This window comes from Vanellus vanellus, assembly GCF_965231255.1.
Source record: "Vanellus vanellus genome assembly, chromosome: 5".
NCBI classification, from domain to species: domain Eukaryota; kingdom Metazoa; phylum Chordata; class Aves; order Charadriiformes; family Charadriidae; genus Vanellus; species Vanellus vanellus.
The window spans coordinates 76290090-76310133 of record NC_138910.1 but is presented as its reverse complement, the minus strand read 5'-3'; the positions used below and the strand labels follow the sequence as shown (position 1 = coordinate 76310133).

The 20044-nt window shown below is 44.0% G+C and overlaps 3 protein-coding genes across 3 annotated transcripts; 1 reads left to right on the top strand and 2 right to left on the bottom strand.

Annotated features, from left to right (window-relative positions):
- Positions 1 to 4517: 4517 nt before the first annotated feature.
- On the bottom strand, positions 4518 to 11089 carry LRRC42 (leucine rich repeat containing 42). The gene is made up of 8 exons (XM_082483895.1): positions 11052 to 11089; positions 9673 to 10160; positions 7431 to 7562; positions 6241 to 6359; positions 5814 to 5902; positions 5616 to 5729; positions 5380 to 5464; positions 4518 to 5003 (listed from the first exon to the last, which is right to left on the bottom strand). The coding sequence occupies exons 2-8, from the start codon at positions 10143 to 10145 to the stop codon at positions 4747 to 4749; spliced, it is 1269 nt and encodes a 422-aa protein (XP_082340021.1). The 5' UTR covers positions 10146 to 10160; positions 11052 to 11089; the 3' UTR covers positions 4518 to 4746.
- A 128-nt stretch (positions 11090 to 11217) lies between these two features.
- Positions 11218 to 14155, top strand: IFT25 (intraflagellar transport 25). The gene is made up of 5 exons (XM_082483894.1): positions 11218 to 11577; positions 11953 to 12059; positions 12744 to 12812; positions 13395 to 13438; positions 13926 to 14155. The coding sequence occupies exons 1-5, from the start codon at positions 11480 to 11482 to the stop codon at positions 14031 to 14033; spliced, it is 426 nt and encodes a 141-aa protein (XP_082340020.1). The 5' UTR covers positions 11218 to 11479; the 3' UTR covers positions 14034 to 14155.
- An 840-nt stretch (positions 14156 to 14995) lies between these two features.
- Positions 14996 to 19383, bottom strand: DIO1 (iodothyronine deiodinase 1). The gene is made up of 4 exons (XM_082483619.1): positions 19007 to 19383; positions 17258 to 17401; positions 15692 to 15891; positions 14996 to 15211 (listed from the first exon to the last, which is right to left on the bottom strand). The coding sequence occupies exons 1-4, from the start codon at positions 19335 to 19337 to the stop codon at positions 15146 to 15148; spliced, it is 741 nt and encodes a 246-aa protein (XP_082339745.1). The 5' UTR covers positions 19338 to 19383; the 3' UTR covers positions 14996 to 15145.
- Between the last annotated feature and the right edge of the window lie 661 nt (positions 19384 to 20044).

Genomic DNA, 20044 nt, shown 5'->3' with positions numbered 1-20044 from the left:
TGCCACCCACTTGGGAAGCTCCAGCCCAAGCAAGACCTCATCAGTGGTGCTCTGACCGGCACACAGTGACACTGAACAGGGATGAAGTGCTGCGCTTCTAGCCTACGGCAGCCGATGCCATACATGATGCCCACATATACAGGCTGTGGGACACCTTCATAGGTTCTCCTGTTGCATGAGGGCGAGTCCTTTCTACCTGGGCAGATGACTGTCTTGCAGCATTGACTCAGTAGCTCTATGGGTTGTGTGCAGGCTGCTGGAGACAACCAGCCACTGGCGACACAGACACCGTGACTGGCCAACCCTGGGTGAGGGGCCATGTATGGACATGCTGGTACCTCTGCAGGCAGCCAGGTGAAGGTACATTGAGGACTACCCTAAAGAGCAGGAGCCGAGTGAGGTGAGCCTTTCCAGCCCTTGGGTTGGCATTTCCCTCCGACACATCTTCACACTCTCGATCCTCATGGGCAGGAGGAGAAGCCTGTGTTTGTGCTCTTCTCAAACCATGAAGGCCAATGTGGAGAGTGTAATGGCAAGGAAGACTGAAGTGGGTGTTTCAGGCTTTGTAGGGACAAACCGCCGTGTTCCTGTGACCACGTAGCCATCCCTGCAGGGCAGGGAACTGGCACGTATATAAAATGTACTTCTCTCAGGGCTGTGCAGTTCTGGAGCAGCAGGTTGAGAACAGCCGTGGGGCTGGCATGAGTTTGCACTGAAGATGGCAAAGAAAGGAGGGGGGAAAAAAGTTGCAACCTTGGAGCAGAGAGCAGCAGAAACCCAAGTGCTGCTCCCAGGGCGGTGTGGGATGACACAGGGTCTGTTCGCTGCTCGTTCCACTCTTCTGCCAGCAGAGCAGGATCAGGCAGCCAAACCTTCAATGCAGTCCTCAGGATACAGGTACGGATGTGCCACTGGAATTTAAGATGGGGTCTTTCTCTGCTCCTTTGAAAAGCTCATCTGTGTCTAAAACATCATCTCTGAGAAATACCCACGTTTACAGTGAGTGCCTTTACTTTTCTAGGCCCAAAATAAACATCAGGCAATATTCTTCCCACCACCATCCCAGGTCATATATCTTTAAAAATAAAGCCTTGTTCAATCATTTCCTGTCTGCCCTGTGATCTGCAACTCTGCACGTCACCATGACTTGTGTCAACAGTGAACGTTTCTCCTAATTTGTATCTGGGATACAGCTGTAGGTCTGAGATACCTTTTAAAAATAGCTTTACTGTATTCTGACTCATACTTCACCTGGGATGAGATGGCAAAACTCTGCATAACAGAACCGGTACTACAGGAAAATTTTAAAGCTGCGTTTAATAACCTGTACTTCTCCATGCCTGGCTGGGATGGATGGTTTGCTTTCTCCATTCCCATAAAACACTGCTGCAGTGCATTCAGTGCTGCAGCTCGGAAGAGTGGTTAGGAGTTTTCTAGGTAAATGTTTCTTACTTGGAAGCTTCCAGCCTCCATCAAAGCCTGAAATCAAGATGCACGTTTTTACTGGAGAGTCACAGACATCTAACGCTTCAAGGAGGCTGAGCCAGGGTTGGTAAACAAAGCCTGGCTTGTTGTAGTTGCTGTTGTTCCTCTTGTTACCCCAAAGTATGTTCTGGGGCAATCAATGAGGACGTCTTGCAGCTTTTCTTAAGAGGAGCTCAAGGAGGGGTGGTTCAGAGGCAGCGCTACTGGGTCAGCCTCTCCTTCCTAGAGAAGAAGAGCTTCTTTCTGATTCAGATTGGGTTCAGGCAGGGACTGTGACTGTTCCTCAGCTTTGAAGTGGGAGGATGTGCAGCAAGCTCTCTGCACTGGGAGAGGGCAGGTGGGCTACCCCTACTGCACGCTCCTATGGGGCAGTGGTCAAAGAAAGTGGGAGAGGAGGGGAAGAAGAATCTCTTCCCTCATGATGGGAACTATATATGGATAACAGAACAACTGCAGTTGGTAAAGATTGAACCAAAAAGATGTTAAAAAAATGTAGGAACCCTCATGCTCAGCATAGGGCTCAGACGATAAGATTGGTAAAAAAATATTTGCTCTGTGTCAAAGATATTGGGACAACCATAACTTTCTGGAGCCTCTGATGTTTGCTGTGGTTGGGAAGAGGATGCTGGTTAGGCTGACCTGTATGGCAACTGCTCTGATCTCTCAGTCCAATATTTGTTGATCGTTGCCAGCTCACGTCTGCCAAGTTTTAAGATGCTCCCAAGGGTGAAGAGGGTCTGGGCATGCAATGTGTGAGTGTGTGGAGTTGGACATTTGTGCTTGCTGTGTAGTAAGGCTGCTTCTCCACTGCAGCAGAGGTCAAGTAGTGGCTTGCCTTGGCTGGATGGGGACAATGTTGGGATCTGGGAATTCTTTATTGTGAGATGTGGTAAAGAAGGCAAATGCTCAAGGCAAGAAAGATTCTTGTGCCACCTTCTCTCTCCTTCAGCAGGAGGGTGAGGAAACAGAGGCAGGCTTAGGGGGCATGGAGGAGATCCCTGGCTGGAAGGAGAAAACCACGCTCCTATCTCCTAAGAAGCTTTGTAATTGAGCTGAACTACAAAGAAATGGGGTCAGGAATGTGATCTCTGCATCTAAGATAGCCAGGAAAGGTTTACTGGTGTCAGAGGAGCTGACCCACCTGGTACCTGCAGGGTAGAGCCCCCAGGGTTGCTCTCCAGCTGATGTCCCTGGGATGCCGGAGCTGTGATTAATGGCCCCAGGTTAGGAGAGAGGAACTGGGGACTCATCCTGCTCTGGATTTACACCTGTGAAGAGACAAGCCAAGAGAGACACGGGAAGCAGCAGTCCACAGGCAGCAAGACTCAGAAACCGGCCTGGAAACAGCCAGGGATGCAGCGGGCAGTTGAAGCAGGCACTTGGCTGATCCTCTCTATTTCAGGGTGAGTCTCCTCCTGTAATTTTCTTTCTTACTGCCTTGTTCCTGGTCAGCAGAAGCTGTGCACCTTACAGAGAGCAATAAACAGAGATGAGCGGGTTGAGGTCATAGCAGTAAGTGTGTCTGAGTCTTCCTAGGATAAAACTTGCACAGTGGTGTGTTTGAAAGAGGAAGCTTGCTGTGGTCAGCAAGAAACCTAAGGAAATGAACAATTGTACCAGGGATGGAGAGCATAAGAAACACAGTGCTCTAAAACGCCCCTTTTGAAAAGGAAAGCCTATTTTACCAACGAGCCTGTGACCTGGGCAGACCGTTCATGTCAAATTATGATGTGCCTATTTTCCAGCTCAAGGCATCAGCTCCCAGCTGCTTTACCAATGTGAAATGGAGTACACGGTTCCCCGGGACGCGCATCTCTCCACGCTCAGATTAGCAGATCTCCGCTGTGGTGGAAGAGGTAGCAAAAGAAACCCATGGTGGCTGTTGGACCAGAATCCAGCTGCAGGAGGAGGATTATACTTGAGTGCCACAGTCATCTTCCCTGTTGAGATGCTGTTTTGCTAAGTCACTATTTGTGCCGCTGTTTGTCTCAGCAGAGGGCTGATGTAGTCATCAGTGGAAGCTATTAATAGCCGAGTTTCTGGGAAAAAATGTAGGGCTTGAATGGAAGTATCCTTGTTTTGTTTGTGTGTAGTCCCTTTTTTGATGAAAATTCAGCAAGAAAAGAACAAAAAGAGAAAGGAGTTTAGCTCGTTATGCGTTTTTGAGGTCAAGTTTCTTTTCTTGGCCTCTTGATGATTTCCAAGGATGCGTTGCTTTTCTTGTCGCTGAATTACGGTAAACCACAGTATAAAAGGAAGATATCCTCTAAATAAGCACTAGTAGAGGAAACCTGTAGTAAATTCTGGGCCTTATAGACCGAAGAGCACAATGACAGTCGCAGTGCCCAGCTCATGGGCACTGTGTACCTCAGACAGTTTCGACAGAAACGCTCAGGACAGGAATTCAACGATAAACGGGCCTGCAGCATTACAGCTGTACGGGCTTCAGACAGACCAACACACAGAGAGTCTGAGTATCTCGTTTTTTTACAGCAAATATGTACGATTCCGTGACCACTATCCTGAATGTTTCTAGATGGGGAAGTATACTGCAGGCATGCACGCGCACCAAGAAAGGGCTTTAAACCACAGAATGTTCTCAAATGCAGTGAATTTGCTTATAAGGGAGAACATATTACAACTGCAGAGTCTAATCTCTACAGTAACCCAATTTCAGCTTTCATTTCCCGGGCTAAAACAAGCGAGAGAGGGGACTTCTGTTCTGCTTCAGATTTCTGCAATAACTGTTACCGAGGGGTTACTGTCTCTCTGCCTCCCTCCCCCGGGGCCTGTGCTTATCCTCTTTGCTTCCTCCCTTTGTCAGAGCTCTGTCAGCACAGCCTGGTGCTTACAGGCTGAGGTTTATGTTCTACCAGCACTATAAATGTCCCTGGGCACTTGAGAAGCACAGCGCAGCTTCATTTCAGATGAGCTGCAGTGTTTAGTCTTCTGCTCTCCCCCTCTGGAAGCGACAGAGAAGGGACAGGACCAGTTATTTCTCTGACCGATACCTATGTCAGAAGAATTTGTTAAGGATGACAACAAAAACTTTATTTGAAAAAATTATTATGTATTGAAAATATACAGTAGTATCATCAACCGCCTCCTTCACCGTCTCCCTCCCCAAGCATAGGTTAACCCACAAGCACACCCCAGCAACCAGCTTTAACAATACTGATCTCCTCTGTTACTCCCTCTCGGTATGTCTAAATTCTGTCATCAGCAAGAAAACAACGAACAAAAGACCCACTTCTTTCTGACTCAGTAGGTATTTAACAAATCCCAGTCCTCCACAGTGAGGCACAGATGCTTCTGTTTGGAAGTCCTTTCTTTCTCTTGTTCAGCCAAAGCTCTTTTTTTACTGTTCCTCAATTCATGGCTGCCTGCAACCTCCTTTTTCAAAGGTAAATGGCAATTTTGAACTTTTTCCTTATAAAACTGCAAGTTTCCAGATGCTTTTGTTTCTCCCTCCACCAGCTTGCATTTGACTACTTCCTCTATTCTGTGTGTCTTGCCATCTACAAAAAAAAAAAAAAAATCAAGTTTAGATTTTGGGAAAAACAGAATTATGCTTTAAAATGCATACTTGTGTTGCAAAGTGTTTTGGCCAAGCCAGCTTGGAATACTGACTGCTTAGGGAAAAATAACATTTATATTTTGGATTCAGAAGGAGAAAACTCAGTTATTATATGTTGCCCTAAATATGCTGCCATGCTGTACCTCAAAAGTTATCCAGCAGTATAACAAATGAAAAAACTCAAATGTGCTGTAATGCAGTCACACAAATGACTGAAATTGCACACCTGGGATGCTATTTGTACAATAAAATAAAAAAAAGTATGAAAATATTCCCTGTAGAAAAGAAAACAATGTGTTCTCTATGCAGTTACATACAGAAACGCAGAGCTGCTGTTCTGGATCTCAAGTCGTCTTGTGGCTTGATGGCCTCCATAACTGCCTGCTCCCACTGCAAAACTGTCTGAAATAACATTTGAAGGAGTTAAAAAGTTTCTTGTAAATTTTACACAAATATCATTGGAAACAACTCTATCCCTTATTCTTTCTATTCAGTGATTTAATACTCCATAAGGACAATTTCTAGAAAGTAAGCCAGTCTTAAAATGCTGTACCTGCTCTGCCCATCCCTCTGTTTTGCAGTTACTATGATCAAATTCTTTCAGAGGCACTTTTGAGTGAACCAGGCCAATTTGCATTTGGATCCGCTTAACGACGGCATTAACATCCTAATGGTAAGGAAAATGAAGAAGTCAAAGGGGAAGAACATTTGATTACACTTGTCCAGTAAACTTAAACAGGTGCTCTTTTACCTTAAGACCTGTCCCAGAAATGTCCAAACAATTCAATTTCTTGAAAGAAAGAAGGTATCCAATTCCCACGTCTGTGATTTTAGGGTTACCTGTAAGGTCAAGTAAAGTTAACTAAGTTGCAAGATGTGGAGAAAGATGATCAGAATACCAAGAAACTGTTTGTTCCAAAAGCTAATATTGGAACTGACTTTTTCCCCTCTAATGATCAAAATACAAGTATTACAATAGTAATTATTTATGTAAGTAGCAAGTGGCTGAGACACAGGTATGACCTGTGCCTTCTGGAAAGTTGTTGGTAAAATGTGGGGTTGAGTACGTGGTTCATGGGAATCATGAAATTCAAGGTATTCATTCAGCATTAAGGAGTAGAAATTCTTCATCAGAAAGGATACGGTTTGCTTCTAATATTAAACCATGAAGTACTTACAAGACAAGTCTAACACCAAAAGATTCTCAAGTCCCTTTTTCAATACTCGTACTGGTGCTGTCATTCTGCGAAGGCCTGCATCTGATAGAGAGTTGTCTTTCAGGAGAAGCCGTTTTACGCTGGAAGGAAAGATACAAACACATAGTCACTATAAAGTCATTTTTTAGACAGTTTTGCAAAATGTCCTAAAATCAGAAGGCTGGGGTCTCCTGTGAAAACTCTTCAGTCTACTTTGTTAAGGTTAGTAAAAAGTAGCAAGAAAGAAGCCTGGGTTAGTAGGACTAACAAATACCTTTATATTGCCCCTGCTAGCTCAACAGAAGCGCTTAGGTGACCAGCTATTCCCAGAGCGGCAGTGACAAACCGGTCCTAGAGCACAAGCATTTGCTAGCAGAGACAATAAGGTTCTTTATACACTGCAGTTATTCAAACCCAGGCTGCCAATCTCCACTCCACTCAAAACTAACAAGAGAAAAATACTTGGCAAAATGGGAGAGGACAGATTTAGTCAGAGATACGGCAATGATTTTAAGTAAGCAATGAGGTATTATAACATAGATGAACAAAACTCAGGGGAAAACATAACAATAAAACATTCTCCAGAGCACTTCAAGACAAAACCTTGATGCAAAACGCACCAAAATCTTATAGTAACATAATATCCCCTAATTAGCAGTCATCCTGCCTACTGATTTCCAAAACTGTCTACTTTTCAATCTTTAATATCAAACAAAATTTTAAAAATTATTTTTTGAAATGTTAATTAATTAGATATTTAACCTACTGCTTGCAGAAATCTTCATCTGGAACACTGGCTTTGATTAAAAATTTGGCTGATAAAGTTCCCTCTTAAAAAAAGAAATAAAAGTATAAAACTATTCCAAATGCTTAAGGTGCCGTTTTTACCTGGCCAACAGAAATTATAAGAAGTTGATTTAAAAGCATGAGACAGTAAATTATTTTGCACATTTGTAGGACCTTTTATGATTCAGTATGTGCTTTGGATCATGTGCTTTGTGTACAATATATTTTGTTCACCTCAAGAGCAGGTTTTATGAACAACCAAAATCTTCAAACTTACACATTGCTGCCTGTGAAAATTTCCTTTAAAGTCACAGCCTGATTCTTTGAACTGCTTAGTGACAAGAAAAGAAAGTGTAATTTTTAGCTATGTGTTGAGAAATCGGTACCTAGACAGAGCCTCTTTGGTGAGGTGTTCCAGCAGTTCATGTTCATCTCCAAGTTTACAACAGGAGAGATCCAAACACGTCAGCTCCCGGAAAGACTTAATTTCTTCTAGCTTTTCAGAGACAACCAGGTATCTGCAAAGTGTGTGTGAGGGGGGAAATAAAAAGAGCTTTCAGTGTTCAGGCACATAAGGCAGCAGTTATATTCTCAAGTGTCACAAGTATAATGCAGTCATTTTTTGTAAGTACCTGTGTGAAAACAGACAGAAATTAGCCAGCTGTCCTAACTACCATTTTATGTGCAGTACACAAAACTTCTGAGTTCCCAGTCTTCTCCTTGAACAAATATCATGGTTTTGCTTTGATTCAAAATATTGGACTAACAATTAAGACTTTGACTTGCAAATATCGCAATTAGGGAATTCTTTACAGATTATTATTGTATTATTTCAGAATAATGCAAAATACATATTCCAGTTTACCATAAATCAACTTCACAAACTGCTCTTCCTCAGTATCTAGGAAGTGTGCAGACAAACCCTTATTCATCCAGGTTTAAAATCTACTTCAAGTGTATCAGGATAGCTTGTCAAATAGCAACATTTTACTTTTTATATACATGAATAAAATACTTCACTAGAGATGAAAATCCTACAGGACATCTGCAGGACTCCAACTAGAGCTGTGACTGCACCCAGGCAGCAGTTACTCGGTGGGTTACTTTTTTAGCTGTGTTAGTTCCCTGATCTGATTCACTCTGTAGCCATGCAAACATCTGTGCTGGAACTATTCAGTAGGAGGTTTAGAGATGGGAACAAACCACTAAACAATGGCATGCATGAGTATGCAGCAATAAGCACGTAGCAGTCACTACCTCACCAGTCTCCCCTGTATTTCCTTCTTATTGTCCCCATGGCAAGACAAGCCCCAAATTCACTAATCTCTCCTGAATTTACCTTATATTCCCCATGGCGAGACAAAGCCTGAGGTCAGCATTTTCACTGCTGAAATAAGGGGTGCTCACTAATTTGACTCCTCGAGGAACACCTCTTTGGCCATGCAAATTAGGGGACCTTAATATCCTCCCACTGCAAGTATACCTACCAAACTACCCCACCAAATCCCTTTGCCATGCAATTCAGCTATGCAGAAGGCAGTACATATAGACAATTCTTGAGAGATATTACTAGCTCAGGGAGGTTGTGAAGAGAAGAGTGGGCTCTCTTAGAAGTACGATTCATCAGAAATGCCTTAATATCTTACTTTGTGGATTTCAAAGACCCGATACTTAGCTTTCTGTAACGGCAAAAGATGCCAGAGGTAACTTCATTTCTGAATTAAGCCCATTAAAAGTATCTGTACTAGAGATAAAAAGGGAGTAGGTTTAAAGGATAAAACAAAGGATAATTTACCTCTGCTCAACCATTCCTACTGTGCTCAAAGCACCCTTGGCGCTTCAGTTGAATATGCCTGTACTTTGATTTTAAACTGGATAAACCATCCCTTTTTCAAGCGTACAGATGGAAGACAGACTGGTTATATTACTGGGAAAGACTTCAGTAGGAACAAGGCTTTAAAAACATACCCAGTTTTAAGCTTGATGAGACTCTCTTTTAGTGAAAGACAATGTGGATATTGAGAAGATGGAAAAACTGGTGCTGGACTGTAATCAGAACCTCATTAAAGCACATTCAATATGGGGATGAGAACCACAATAAACTAAGGTAAAACCTGCCTGACTTCAAAGCCTGTAGTTTACCTACAAGACTGTATTTTCTTCTGAGCACCCAAAATTAAATGAGGTAGCAAGCTTATAGTAAATAAACCCAGACAGTTTGCAAGGGTGTATTTTATCTGTACAGTCAGCTAAGTAATGTTGAAATGCTGATAAACAGCAACTACAAAACCATTAAACACACAGATTACTATGGAAGTGCTGATTATTATCGTTAAAAAACAGTTGCAGGTTTAATCCTTCACGTAAAATCCCCTCTTAGTTAACATGGATGTAGTCTGTCACCTGTATTATGCTTTGTATCTTAGAATGAAACCACCAGCTGCACTTGTAGGAAAGGAATGGGACAAAAGTAAGCTAACAGCGGAGTGAGATTAGGCTCAGGTCATTTCATTAAAATTAGGCCCAAGAGATTTTTTTTATTTTTAAGAGAAAATAATTTAAGGGAAAGTTTAAGTGTGCTAACAAAAAGCACTAGCAGATTACAATATTGTTATTGAACACACTTACCTATTCCGCAAACATAATGAACATAGCACCAAATTGCCATATGCTTCAGTAAACTTCTGTAGAGCTCTCAGTCCTGTTACTGGTTCTGTGAACTTCTGTCTTGCTTCTGCAGCTGAAAAGAGCTTTTCAGCAATCTGCTCTGGGAAACCAATCAATGAGTCAATGTGATCAACATTGTCAGAAATGTAACCCAGCACTAGGCTGAAGAGAGACTTGGCTGAGTATCGGAGGTTCCCCTCCTTAGTGTATGTGAAGATGAAATGATCAGTCCTCTGCCTCCTTGCCCTATCGTCCTCCCTGTTCATACAAAGCTCCACTGAGAATCCTCTGGAAAATAGCCTAAAAGGTCTTGTTTTGGGAGTGACATTCTGTATGCTGCCTGCACCCTGATTTACCATGTGTAGCTTTCCATTTTCACGCACATATATTGGCCCGGTATCCAAATGGCTTTCAGAGTGGAGACAGTAAGACATTCCCTTCGTCCAGTTCTGCAAAAGCAAAGACATGTAAAGAATAGCCACAGAGGAAAACATTACTCAGGAAAGACCCCAAACCCTGGCAGCTCTCCTCAATGCCCTGAGCACAGCCACGTAACCCTGCAGCACAAGGACGGTCGGTCTGCGTGGAACAGGGGCGTGCTGTCTGCCATCAAACCGCAAACATCAGTCAAGCGGGAACCCAACCCAGGGCTGGCAGAGAGGCGAAGGGCCTTTGGTCTGTCAGGGCCCCACTGGTCCGCACTTGGTGCTCATCAGAGGCCTGGGGCTGGGTCACCGCAGCATGGGCACAGGCAGGAGCAGGGGGGTCTGGGGGGCTGTGTGGGAAGCAGCCCCCACAGCTTGGCCTGGCTCTGCTGCAGGCAAGGGGGAGGAGGAGGAGGGCAAATGGCTGATTGCAGCAGGGCAATGGAGCCTGCTGGAGGATCATCCTCCTTGGGAGGGTGGGCAGGCTCCTGGTGCCAGCCTTGCCCAGCCAGCGCCGGGGGGTCTGGTTTGTGAGCCGGGGGGCAGGAGGGGGCAGACCCTGCCATAGCGGGGGGCAGAGGAGGGACGGAGTCCTGTCAGCTCCTGCCCTGGGGGCTCAGGTCCTGCGGGGCGGGAGGAGATCGGTCCCCGCCTGAGGCGGGGGGAAGGGGATGGGGCGCTGCCCGGGAGGAGGAGGGGTCCGAGGGGATCGGGTCCCAGCCCTGAGGGGGCGGCAGGGGGGCTCGGGCCCTGCACGGGGGGGGTCTGTGAAGGGATCGGGCCCTGCCCGGGGGGCGCAAGGGGAAGGGTGTCCCGTCCCCCCCAGCCCGGCTGGGACCAGTGTGGCGGGGAGGCGAGCGCCCCGCGCTCCTCTCCCCACGCCTCGCCGGGGCCACCGGCCCGGCCCTCACCTACCTGCCCCGGGAGGGGCTGCCCCGACACGCCGTCAGCCGGGCCGCGGCTCGGCGCTCCCGCCGCCCATCCCGCAGCAGCGCCCGCGGGCGGCGGGCGGAGCCGCGCCGGGGGCGGGGACCGGCACCGGGTCGGGGCTGGGGCGGCGCGGGGCATGCCGGGAGCGGGGGCGGAGGGGTGGCGGGGTCCGGCCCAGCCTCTCTCGCCGGTGTGCGGGGCGAGCTCCCCGCTCCCAAATCCCACCGGCGGCAGCCGCAGCGGGGCGTGAGACTCCCCTCGGGAGGCTGCGGCACCGGCGCGGTAGCCGGGGAAGGGGGTGCCGGGCCGTGAGGGGCTCTCTGAGGTGGCGGGTCCCTTTTGCGGGCGGTGCTGGGGCTGCCTCCGTTGCCTGGTAGCGGCAGGTCCGGCCTTCTCCTCTCCGCCGCCCGGGGATGAGGGCCGCAGACTGGTGCCTGAGCTCAGCGGGGGCCGCCGTCGTCCTGGCCACCTCCAGCGACGAGGAGCACCCCGCTGAGAACATGGCGGACGGGTGAGGGGGGCGCGAGCTCCGGCGGGAAGCGGCTCCTCCGGGGCGGCCGCTCCCCCCAGAGAGACCTCCCGGTGCTGCCGGTGCTCGGTCCGTTGCCTTCCCGCTCGTGTTGGCACATAATTCAGCTGGGTTTGGTTGGTTTTGTTTGGGACCCCCCACCGTTTGTGAGTCCTTCTGTGGTACAGAGCCTGAATATTAAAGTATTAATACCTCCAGAGCGCTTCCCCCTTGGTCGTACAGGGGTTTGCTTAAAATACCCCAAATAAAAATGGTTTTGCAGCCCCCCCTTTTTTTTTTTTTTTTGTGATAAATTTCTTTCAAGGTGGTTCTAGGTGGAAAGCTGCAGGTGAGGGTTTTGTCCTGTTCTTTCCACAGAAGTTCAGAGACGTTTTGGACGACGACAGGCATGTTCCCACAGGAGTTCATTATTGGTTTCCCTCAGTGCGTAAAAATCAGCAAAGTCGCAATCCAGTGTTATTTGGGTAAGACTTAATGTACTGCAGTATGTAATATGTACTGTTAAAATGTGTGCCTGTGCCTATGTAAATTCTCACAGTAGTGTCACGTTCTGTAAGTAGTCACTTCTAAAGCTGAAATTAATTCATAGAGCTTCATTTAGCTTAACAAAGCAATTGTCCTTCACGTCCAAAGTTATTCGTAAATAAATTGGAAAAAGATGGAAAATCCACCCCACCTGCACTTATTTTGTCTTTATAACACCTTGTATTGAGCTTATAATTAACTGTTCTGTTGCACAGTGATGGCTGTTGTAATTTAATGGACAGGACCACAGTACTTTTAATGATTTATTTTGAATATTGATTTCAATAGTTTAGTAGGACAGAACTCCCTTAGTCTTACTTTTTAAAATAATGTGAAGGAAAATCTGAGTTCTAAACCAGAAAGGTCTGTTACGGGGTCAGAGCATGGAGACAGCGGCTTGACCATTAACAGAGGCTTTTCAGAAGGCATGAAAACTTGTCATTGTTTGTCCAACCTTGAACATGAGGATGTTGGTTGTATTACAGTTCTGCCCCATAAGTTAGAGGAAGAATGGATTAGTTAGTGCTTTTAAAGCGCTTTGTAGATGAAAAGTGATGCAATAAATATCATCAATAAAGAATCAGAACTCGTATTGATATTTTAAATGTATATATATATTTTAGTGCGCACCTTAAGGATTGAAAGAAGTGTATCTAAAGACCCAGTAGCTTTTGAACAGTGCATTGAAAAAGGTAAGATTCTGACTATAACTGTGAAGCAGCGGGGATTTCATGGGAATAATGTTGATCTTTTTCTGTGAGTCGTTTTAACCCCCTGTCTATTTGTTGAGTAGTCAAGTGTGCCTTCATGATTGTTTTATTAAGACATTAATGTAATTGTCACATTCTAATGAAGTTTATGAACACTGCTGGTCTCTGTAGCAGTTTGAAGGTGTGAAATGCTGTATAAGGGCTAAAAGCACTACTTGTGCATTTGCTTTTATGTTCCAAAAATTAAAAACATACGTAGTATAATAGAGTGGCATTTAATGCGTTGGTTGGTCTTGTGTTTTGGGGGTTTCTTAATGCCTCTTGGGTGACATTTCATAAAACAGTGTAATGAGTGGGATATATATACACTGGGATATTGCAAAAAGTATTTGTTCTCTTAAATCACTTTGTAAAACAAAACCAACCAAAAAAAAACCCCAAACAATTTCTGTATGCAGTGTAAGTTCATGGTCCTTAAACTCTCTTGAACTCTAAAGTTCAGTGAAAACTTTTCACAGCATTGCATGTTATTCTTCATTATATGCTTTAAAATATATTTTCTAGATTTGCAACACACAGAAGGACAACTTCAAATGGAAGAATTTCCAGTGAGTATTTACAGTGTACATCTGTGGTGGTTCATGAAATGGGATGTCCAGACTAACTAGGGAGAAACCATGAAAATCCCAAACGTGTCTTTATTTACAATTAATGCTAAGTTAGATACAGGAATTTATAGATCGTGGTATGAAATTGCACTTTCTGACTGCTCCTTTATATATTATGGTATGAAATTACACCTGCCTACTGCTCCTAACTCTGTGAAGGAGCTCCTTCACAAAGTGTGGCAGTCTTTCCTCCCTCAGTTGTTGCCTTAAAGGCTGCACTAATCGGGAGGAATGGGACTTTTTTTAATTGCTGTCATCTAAAGAAGCTCTGAAGCTGGCTAGATGCATTAAAAGAGCTTGATTTATGTGTAATTTGAAAATAGACACAGAAATATCTAGACCCTTCTGTCTAACAAACTTCTGCAAATGTTGTTTGATAGTTATATTATTACAGAAAACGCAATAACATTTTTTTTTCCTTCTACAGCTTCCTGATTTCCAAGCCACTTACTTGCGTTTCATCATCAAATCTGCCTTTGATCATTTTGTATCAGTGCACCGGGTGATGGCAGAGGGCACTGCAGAAAACACTTAAGTCCAGCTGAAATTTGTACCTCTGTTTTTTGGGTTTTTTTTATAAAGAAGTTACACTTTGGTACCTGTAGTGCAGATAATATTTATTACTAAAACCTTGTATTAAAGTGTTTTTTGAAGGTATGGATGTAGTATGTATTCCGCACCGGTTTAATGTATGGAATGGAATAGAGTCATTTGGGTTGCAAAAGACCTTCAAGATCATCAAGTCCAACCACAATGTAGTACTCTTGTTAATTGTAGTAACAGCTTTCTCGTTTTATAACCTAGACTGTTAGCCTAGAACACTTGAACATAACTGAGTCCTTTCAAATTAGTGTGTTTATATAAAAGTGTAAAATACTTACATGGGAGTTATTACTTCCTACTGTCAAACAAACTCTTCAAAAGTTCTTAAATTGGTAACTTTCTCATCAGCTCAAACGGTTCAAGATTAGTAGGCTGAACATAAAGTCTACTAATGCTTAGAAATAGCCCAGGGGGGAGAGAGGCAGGGCAGGGGGGAAATAATCTGAAGCCATATGAAGTGCTCTGATAGATTTTTAATAATTGCAGATCAATCCCTTGTTTCTATAAATATTTTCTACAATCAGGTCACAGCCCTCTGTGCTTTATGCTATGACTGTCATAACAAATATTAATAGAAACAAATGTTGACAGAGATTGTCTTATTCAGAAGCCTTGTGAAGTCAGTGAAAGTGAACATTTAGGAAAATTGTATGTATACAAGAGAAAGAGAATCTTAATAATGTGAAGTCAGTTGTTTTGCATGCCAGTCGACTTTTGCAAATGTCATCACCCCTGAAGTTTGTCCTGCAGGGTATTCCTTACAAATGTAAATGTTGGTGTCCAGTCCTGACAGCTCAGTGGAGCCAACTACTATTCATTACTGCATGGCCTGTAAGCGTAGTACAGTGCAGTAGTTGGAGTTGTCGTGATGAGACTTGAAAACCTCTAGACAAACACATAATGAACCATATTACAGGTGCTCTTTAGATTCTGTTGTCCCTGTTGTTATTTTTAAATTCTTTTTTTTCTTCTTACACTTAGGTCTATGAAAACTTACTCATTGAGCTTTTTTATCCGGATAGTCTTTACTCTGAAGTCCTTTTTCTATTTCAGTTTTTCCAGGATGGCGCGTATTTCTTGGGGGTGATAATTCCAAGGCCCCACTCCTCCCTGCAAAGGCAATAAAATTACACAGTGATGCTCAAGTAGAGAAAGCAGCAGTTATTTTTGTGCACGGCAGTTGCACCAGAACCATGGGCAGGTGTGCTTGAGCTTCCTTTGCATGGCAGCCATCGCATGGGAGATGGTGCACACACAGGTTACACCCTGCTGTGTAACTGGGACAGGGCCAACATCGGGATCCTGGAGCTGGAAAGCATTCCTGGATCTCACAGCTTAGATGTACTTAGGTTTCCTAATGAGCCAAAAGATAAATATTTGAGCAGGACTGAGGTATACATCAAATATGTACTTTATAAAGGCCCAGACTGGTTTTGCTGCAAGTCCTTTTCTCTCCATCTACAGTAAATTGTGAAATTACTAGTTCTGAAACAGAATGAAATGCTGAGTTAAATGTAAAAATTCTCAAATTATTTTGAAATTTAGAAGTCTCAATATATTGTGCTCAATATCATTATTGATATTTTTTACCTTGTAGATGACTTTCCCTCTTTGAAGTATGTACAGTCGTTCTGGCAGTGCAGCATATTTTGAACTGCTCAGGTTTTCCATAGTGTCTAAAACCACTGGACATAAAGGATTATTTTTCTGAAGAAATTGTGCTGCAATTTTTCGATCTTCGAGGCTTCTGTGATTTTTAATAACAATATTATTTTTGAAAGCCCATCCATCTAAAACAAATGAGAAAGGGATTTAGCAAGGAACATTCTGAATAGGTGCTAAGGGTGGAGGCCAGGCTGGATGGGGCTTCGAGCAACCTGGTCTAGTGGAAGGTGTCCCTGGTCATGGCAGGGGAGTTGGAACTAGATGAGCTTTAAGGTCCCTTCCAACCCAAACCATTCTATGATTCTATGTACTGTGTGTAATACCCCAAAACTGCATTAAAATAGTACTGCAATTTACTCCTAACACCAAAACTTGCCATGAAATGAAAGCTCCTACCCTGCCCCCCGGAGTATGAGCACTACAGCTTTTCAAATAAATGGGCCCCAGAATTTTTTTTTCCTTTAATTTGGGCAAACTATCTTTTCCCCTTGCCCTGGACTGAGAAATATTTGATGTATTTTAGCTGAAATTTTCCTACATAAATCAACATTAGAGAGGTATGGGGTGGGGGAGATCTATTTAGGTAAGGTTTGTCAAAATTATAGGCACAGAGGAGGGGATTTTATAATGGTAAGTAGCGCTGCCAGCTGATACCCATTCATTTAGCACAGCCTCAACAATCGTACTGTTCATTCTGCTCGATTCTACCTATAGAATCTACCTATAGATTCGAGCCTATAAAACAAAATTGCAGATCTGTGAGAAGTGAAACATACTTGAGCCAGGGCACACCTTCCTCTTCCAGAAATACACACACATCTGCACGCAACCCTTCCTAGTAAAGTAGAAACTAGTAGAAGTCTTTGATGACTGACTGAGTTATCTTTTTCTCAACTATTGAAAGTGGTGTATTGTTAGAAAACTTGAAAACTGTAAACGTTACGTTTTAGAAAAACACCTTAACCCTGGGATAAAATCAGTGCCAATGTGTTACTTAGAGTCCAGTGTAGATAAGAGAGTGTATACAGTTTGTTTGCTGAATTTTTCAAATTAAGAGTATTAAGAGCCTGCTTCCTGTTCTTGAGATGTGTTAAAATGATTATTTATTTTTTTTAAACGCGTAACACATACTGGCATCATATACTTAAACCTTTGTTCTCTTAAATGTTTTTGGTTTTGTTTTTGTTTTTTTTTTTAATATCAGAAGGAGCTGTAGTAACGCTGAGAGGAAGTTTAGTGAAGATAGTGCTCATCTTCAGAGAGATGAGTGCCTTCAGCCAAGAGTACTTCAGCGTAAAGCCAGATGTGTGAGTAAAACTTTGGAGAATTAGGGACACAAATTGGTGCCGAAATTTGGTGTTGCCACTTTTGATTTGAGAGAGGTTTCTTTCTCATTTGCAGTTCCTTCCTTTGCTAAAACACTTCTCTTCCTAAAGGGAATGATACGTGTCTGAAGTTTTGGTAGACATTACTGTGATATTTGTACTGTACCTACTGCATGAGCTTCTTCAATGTAGATGATAAGGAAATCTGCTATTGAGCTGAAATCTTTGATGAGCTTGTTGAACTCATCAAATTTTAACATAAACGAAGGTCAGGTGCAACTTCCAAAATTCAGGATTAAAGGTCGGTTATCTGGAAAAAAAACAGGACAGTTTGTGGTTAAATCGGTGTTGGGAGGAAGGACAGATTAAATACATACACTGAATTGAGCCTCTGCCCCAGAGTTCCCTGGGCAACAGTAGCTAAGTCACTTACCCCATAACTTTCTTCTTAGGACATTAAAATCAGTAGCAGAATATCTGCATCTATGCAAAACAGGCATAAAGGTACTCTCTTTTTCCCTTGTCCGGCTCTAAGCTGAGCCAAGAGGAAGGAGCTCTACCAAGGGGGACCCTTTCCTTGGCAAAGGCAGGAGGCACCGTGTGGTCCCATGGCTTCCCTTGTGTCCCCATCAGAAGAGCCAGTGCTCCAGTTACCAACATTTTGGGACAGGGAACTGGTCTAAAATGGATATAGAGCGCGTAGCATTTCACAGGCTCCCCAGGGTCCTTCGTACAAAGGAACTCCAAAAATATTAACCATGATCATCTGCAAGGTTCTTCAAAGGACAGTGTTTCAGGGGTGGACATGTCAGCACAGAGTCCCGATGCCTTTTAATGAAGCCGGTGGCCGTGTTGTGATTTTTTTCAGAGCTGTCAGTTTTAGCTGAGCTGAGCGTAAGCTGCACTTTTCAGTCCTGCTTCACAGGCTTTCATGCTTTCAGTGTATTTCTGCAATTTCCTGTCCAAACAGGACTGGGGTTATATATTATTATTTATTAAACTAGCGTTACACAAGCCACTGGCAAAAGTGTTTATGCAGTTGCTTACAAATTAACAGGGTATATGCCCACAGGTGTTAGCAACTGTTTGTAAGGCCTCAATGTAAGAGAACTTGTGGGATTTTTAAGCACCCCTTTTAGTCTATTGTTATGCTGAATTCTCTGAAATTTGTTCAAGATCTTCCTTCTGGCTGGGCTTAAATTCAAAGAACTCTGTTCGCATGGTTCCACGTCCTAAAGAATCTAATAGAGGGGATACCTCCCTGTAGATATTGTGTGTCTCTTCCAAATTTGCATCCTATTTTCTATAGAAAAAAAAATTAGAAAAGCAGAGTTAAAGAAGGGTGTAATCCATCCCATGGGGATCGAGACTGCGGATTAATGATTAATTCCACGTTCTACAGTGATCTCCCTGGGAGGCAGCGGACAAAGTACAAAGCGACTTCTTTTTCTTCTGCTTTATTTCTAGCCACTTTGAATCTGGAAAAAAACTACCGTGTGCTTTCTAGGCTTTGGGCTGGCAAAGGGCGCTGGTGTGGGGCTTTCTGTACGCACAGGGAATGACAGCCAAAAGTCGTGAATTACTGCACACGGTTCCGATTCTGGGTCTTCTCTCCCTAAAATCAATTATTCTCTTGGCGAAGAGGTATTTCCAGGCAGAGCCAGCTTTTGCAAGAGGTTCATCAGTTTACTGGTGTGAAGGGATATTGTAGCCAGGACGATAAACATGGGTTATTTTTGAAAATCGGGAGGCAGACAGCTGGAGTGGATATGCTGCACCTTTCCCATCCAGTGAATTCTGCTCTGCCATGCCACAAGCTCTCGCGCCAGCTGCCTGTCCCTGTTCCCTCAGCAGCCTCTTCTCCTCGTTTCTCATCTTGGAAAACCAAACCCACCTACACAGCCCGTTTACTCACCTTGCATGAAATCCAAGATGTGACGAACTTCCCCGTTGAAAGTCACCACCGGCGTGTTGGGAGCAGCACGTCCCTCGTAGGCTTCATCCTCCAGCCTCTTCCACTTCACCTTCAGCACAAAGAGCAAATACTTGAAGCTGAAAAAAGTCGGACCCCAGTTTTCGTAGCTGAACTTTGGATTCTCGTTCATTCTGCTCTTTTCGCCCAGTTTTAGGATGTATCTTTTCATGGCATTGGGGAACAGCATCATCAGTGTTTTGCCAACAACAACGGACGTAGTAACATGCAGAAAAATCAGGATTTTTTGTAGGAATGCCCTGACTCCGAACATTGTGGTGGAGGAGGTCTGACCGCCTCTGATGGGAATGCGGCGCGATGGCAGGGGCAAAGGTACAGGGGGAGGAAAAACGTTCACGTGTTTGGCCAAATTTCTGCCTTGCCTTTGCTTGCTGTCACCTCTCCGGAGACGTCAGCGTCTGTGTGAGCGAGGAGTCCGTCAGCCACACTGTCTCCATCGACACCAAAGGCATTAATTACAGTGATGGGCAGATTTTTAGTGCTGACTGCACAGTTAATAGGCTTATTCACAAATACATCGTGTATTTTACTAATAAGAGGAGGCGAATCAGGTGTTTTCCCAGAGCCACAGGCTAAAAGTATGAGTTACGTCGGCGGTATCCAAGGGTCTGATCCTGCCAGCCATTCTGCGTTGAGACCCTGCATGTGCAGAGCTCAGAGCTTGCGCGTTTCTGTACCGCACCATCGATGGTGACGCTCCGGGCCTTGGATTGATGCCGCCATTTGCATTTTGCGTGGGCTGTGCCAACGGTGCCCTGTTCCTACAGCTCTGCCTTCTCTGGGATGCCGCTGCACGCCACTACTTGTCACTGTGGGGCTGGGGGTTGTCCCCAAAATATCTGTCTCCCTATATATAACACACAAAAATATAAATTATATAATAATATATAGTTATAAAAATATTTTTATATAATTATATGTAAAATATACAATTTATGTCTATAATAGAATAGATAAACA